The 5,000-nt window shown below is 39.2% G+C and overlaps 1 protein-coding gene across 6 annotated transcripts in view; it reads right to left on the reverse strand.

Annotated features, from left to right (window-relative positions):
- The window catches only part of LOC143706079 (rho GTPase-activating protein 15-like), a 79,380-nt gene that overhangs the window by 26,678 nt on the left and 47,702 nt on the right, over positions 1-5,000 (reverse strand). For all 6 annotated transcript variants that reach the window (XM_077197632.1, XM_077197631.1, XM_077197629.1 and 3 more), the window contains 6 exons: positions 3,787-3,945; positions 3,633-3,701; positions 1,293-1,354; positions 572-659; positions 390-485; positions 1-90 (listed from right to left, as the gene is read on the reverse strand). The exon at positions 1-90 is cut by the window's left edge and continues 9 nt beyond it. In XM_077197632.1, coding sequence (XP_077053747.1) covers positions 1-90; positions 390-485; positions 572-659; positions 1,293-1,354; positions 3,633-3,701; positions 3,787-3,945 — 564 coding nt within the window. The remainder of the gene's footprint in view (positions 91-389; positions 486-571; positions 660-1,292; positions 1,355-3,632; positions 3,702-3,786; positions 3,946-5,000) is intronic.

The following is a 5,000-nucleotide window of genomic DNA, read 5'->3' on the forward strand; positions in this document are numbered from 1 at the left end:
GATGACGTTCTGGATGGTTCTGTACCATTCTCTAATGAGAGAGTCTGTCTCCGACTGCAGCAAGAATTCATTTCCCGTAATCGTCCTCAGCTTCACGCAACCATTAATAAACACACAAACACACACACACACATGCACACACACACACACACACACACACACACACACACACATGGACATATGAAGTGTAGTTCCGTTCAGCGTTCTATCACAATTTAAACTTATAAAAGAGGAAGTTAATGAGGAAGTAAATTCTAAACGTAACCCTGTTACCAGTTCACACTTTCTTAACTCTGTGTCAGATGTTCCTTTTGAGACATAAAAATGTTTGATATCTGTCTGCAGATTTTAGTAAATATAATTTTAGCAAATTTCAGTGTCTTTCTCACCTTGAAGACGTTTTTTTTGCTGGACAGATCGTTGGCCCACTGAAGCTGAGCTCCTCTCAGATCCACACTGCTCTCTGGACGGCTGTTACCCGGTTTCTGCATGTAAACACACACACACACTCAGCAATTTTTGACTTTTTTTAAAGCATAAGATGCAGAAATGATATTCCCTGTTGTCTCACCCAGCTGTCAGGATTCTGGCTTTTAGGGTCTTTGAAGAACACAAGACTGTTTCCCACCAGCACCACCCATGAAGGGTTCCAGTTTTTCCTGCAAACACAGAAAATAACCCCCAAAAATATATTTTTCGAGATTAATTTTTAATTTGGGTCTAAGAGTCAAAACTACTTATTTATTGTCCTTTATTGTTTCCTAAATCGCTCAAAAATGCTAGTTATTAAAAAGATACACACATGAAACTCTTTCTCTGACTGGTTTGAACATTAACCAGCATAATCTTCATTTATCGTTAGATTTACGTTTACAACAAGACAAATATGAGCCCATTTGGTACGAAAAACACTGCGTTTAACATATATTCTCTGGAAAAGTCTTCATGTCTCTTGCAATTTTGCTTCTTACGTAAATTTGATCTTGTTTTAAAATGTTGATAACTGGAAAACACAATAAAAATGCTGATGAAGAAGCTGTTTTTTGCAGCACAAGCCGAATTCTGCCTGTAATCTTGAACCATCTAAAGTGACTCATATTATTTATTTGTGTTGTGTGAGTAAGTGTGTGTGTTTGCGTGTTGCAACTTAAGCTGTGTGTGTTTCCGTGTTGTAGATCAAGGTGTGTGTTTGTTTGCATGTTGCAGTTCAAGGTGTGTGTTTGCGTGCTGTAGATCAAGGTGTGTGTGTTTGCGTGTAGTTGATCAAGGTGTGTGTGTTTAGATAAGCTCACCTCAGTTTCCTGCCTCCTTCTGCTATCTTGGTTTTGTTGAGCAGACCGGCCTTTTCCAGTTCCTGTCATAATACAGTCGGTCAGTGTGTATCGTGTGTGTGTGTGTGTTTGTTCAGTGAAAGTTTTTGGTGTAAATGGGTTTAGAATGACATCAGCACTGAAAAGTACATGTACTGCGTTACATTAAACTGGGAAGGCTCACAGCACTAGCATATTGTTGTCCTTTTTTTAGTTTCACTGCTTCTATTGTTCTCATTTGTAAGTCGCTTTGGATAAAAGCTTCTGCTAAATTAATAAATGTAATGTAATTTTTTTTTTACTTTTTGTCTCAACATTCTGACTTTATTAATTGTTCATATCTCACAATTCTGGTAACTAAGAGTTTAAATCAAAAATATTTTTTGTGTGTGATTGTGGATGGATGATAGATAAATAGATGTTTGAATGACAAATTGACAGAATGGATGAATAGATGGTTGGATGGATGAATAGATGGTTGGATGGATGAATAGATGGTTGAATGGATGAATAGATGGATGGATGGATGAATGGATGGATGAATGGATGGATGAATGGATGGATGAATGGATGGATGGATGAATGGATGGATGAATGAATGGATGGATTAATAGATGGTTGGATGGATGAATGAATGAATGGAGGGATGGATGGATGAATGGATAGATGAATGGATGGTTGGATGGATGGATGGATGAATGTATGGATGGATTAATAGATGGTTGGATGGATGGATGAATGAATGAATGGAGGGATGGATGGATGAATGGATAGATGAATGGATGGTTGGATGGATGGATGGATGAATGAATGGATGGATGAATGGAGGGATGGATGGATGGATGGATGAATGGATGGTTGGATGAATGGATGGTTGGATGGATGAATGAATGAATGGATGGATGGATGGATGAATGGATGAATGGAGGCAGGGATGGATGGATGAATGGATGGATGGATGAATGGATAGATGAATGGATGGTTGGATGGATGGATGAATGGATGGTTGGATGGATGAATGGCTAGATGAATGGATGGTTGGATGGATGAATGAATGGATGGATGAATGGAGGGATGGATGGATGAATGGTTGGATGAATGGATGGTTGGATGGATGAATGAATTGATGGATGAATGGAAGGTTGGGTGGATGGATGAATGGATGGACAGATGAATGAATGGATGGATGAAGGGAGGGATGGATGGATGGATGAATGGATGGTTGGATGAATGGATGGATGGATGGATGGATGAATGGATGGATGGTTGGATGGATGGATGAATGGATGGATGAATGAATGGATGGATGAATAGATGGTTGGATGGATGAATGAATGGATAGATGAATGGATGGTTGGATGGATGGATGGATGAATGAATGGATGGATGGTTGGATGAATGGATGGTTGGTTGGTTGGTTGCTTGGATGGATGGATGGATGAATGGATGGTTGGATGAATGGATGGTTGGTTGGTTGGATGGATGGATGGATGGATGGATGGATGGATGAATGGATGGATGAATGGATGGTTGGATGGATGAATGAATGGATGGATGAATGGATGGTTGGATGGATGAATGGATGGATGAATGAATGGATGGATGAATGGATGGTTGGTTGGATGGATGAATGAATGGATGGATGAATGGATGGTTGGTTGGATGAATGAATGGATGGATGAATGGATGGTTGGATGAATGGATGGATGGTTGGTTGGATGGATGAATGAATGGATGGATGAATGGATGGTTGGATGGATGGATGGACGAATGGATGGATGAATGAATGGATGGATGAATAGATGGTTGGATGGATGAATGAATGGATAGATGAATGGATGGTTGGATGGATGGATGAATGGATGGAGGGATGAATGGATGGATGAATGAATGGATGGTTGGATGAATGGATGGATGGATGGATGGATGAATGAATGGTTGGATGAATGGATGGTTGGATGAATGGATGGTTGAATGGATGGTTGGATGAATGGATGGTTGGTTGGATGAATGGATGGATGGATGGATGAATGAATGGTTGGATGAATGGATGGTTGGTTGGTTGGTTGGCTGGATGGATGGTTGGATGGATGGATGGATGGATGGATGAATGAATGGATGGTTGGATGAATTGATGGTTGGTTGGTTGGAGGGATGGATGGATGAATGAATGGATGGATGAATGGATGGATGAATGGATGGATGAATGGATGGTTGGATGGATGGATGAATGGATGGATGAATGAATGAATGGATGGATGAATGGATGGTTGGATGGATGGATGGATGAATGGATGGATGAATAGATGGTTGGATTCTCACCGGTGTTACACCTTCAATATCTGGTGAGCTGTCCGATGAAGGCGCTTCCACCACCAGCCTGTAGTCGGACTGCAGAGAGGAGAAGAAAAATAGAAATATACTCATACTCTGATGACTTCATGACTTCATAACTCTACACTAGAGTGACTCTTACTTTTCCGTTTGCAGAAGTTCTCTGAGCCTGTGACTGCAGGAACATGGAGTAGGAGTGGCTCATGTGGGCCACGCCCCCTGTCAAGGCAGAGCCAATGCGGCGGGAATCCTCGCTGGAGGCGGAGCTTAACGCATCAGACGACGACGCCCTCTGCATGCTCTGCCAGAGGAACTCATCAGGTTAGATTCACTCACTTTAGATTCAATTACATTAGAACTCAGTCCTGTCACATTATTCATTTCAGTAATGTTCAGGTTAATTTGATTATCCTCCAAGCACTCAGCTCAATTAGCAAACTCAGTTACAGCAGTAGTGGACAAAAGCAGCTTATCAGACAGACTGAACCCCCATGTGATCGCAGCGTTTCCTCCATATGCTGCGGATTATTCTGGGATCACATGCAAACGGCCCAAAAGCATCAGTAGGACACCAAATACAAGGAAATTAAAAGAAAGAAGCAATGCCTCGTTTTATATTTCACCTCTTTCTGTCAAACTTTAAATGACTTGAACGATTTGTGAGTTTGACACTTTTTAGTGAAATTACTGAACTTTGACTGAAGGTTCGAATAGAAACAAGATATTAAGAGAAAGAAAGAACAAAGAAAATATTCACACAATCTGAAAATTGTTAAAACATTCTTACAGGTAATATTTTGGAATAAATGTTAAATCACTTTGAAAAAAACACTAAATTATTCAAATTAATAGTTGGGTTTAATAAATATGGCATTAGATGCATTGTTAATGTAAACGTATAAAATAGTATTGTGTTGGTTGTTTTTGATCGTGCCAGAAAGAGATTTTTTGATTATTTATTTATTTATTTATTTAATGGATAGATGGATATACAAATAGGTAGATGGATAGATAGATGGATGGAAGGATGGATGGATAGATGGATGGATGGATAGATATATAGATAAATAAATAGATGGATAGATAGATGATGGTTAGATGGATAGATAGATAGATAGATAGATGGATGGATGGATAGATAGATGAATAGATGGATAGATAGATAGATAGATAAATAGATGGATAGATAGATATATACATGGATAGACTAATAAAAAGAGGGATGGATAGATAGATATATAGATAGATAAATAAATGGATGGATGGATAGTTAGATGGATGGATAGATCGACGGATAGATAGATGGATAGTTAGATGGATAGATAAATATATAGATAGATAGATAGATAGATAGAT

The sequence above is a fragment of the Siphateles boraxobius genome, unplaced genomic scaffold (genome assembly GCF_051911475.1).
Source record: "Siphateles boraxobius isolate OS27281-9 unplaced genomic scaffold, OSU_SipBor_1 41, whole genome shotgun sequence".
Taxonomy (NCBI): domain Eukaryota; kingdom Metazoa; phylum Chordata; class Actinopteri; order Cypriniformes; family Leuciscidae; genus Siphateles; species Siphateles boraxobius.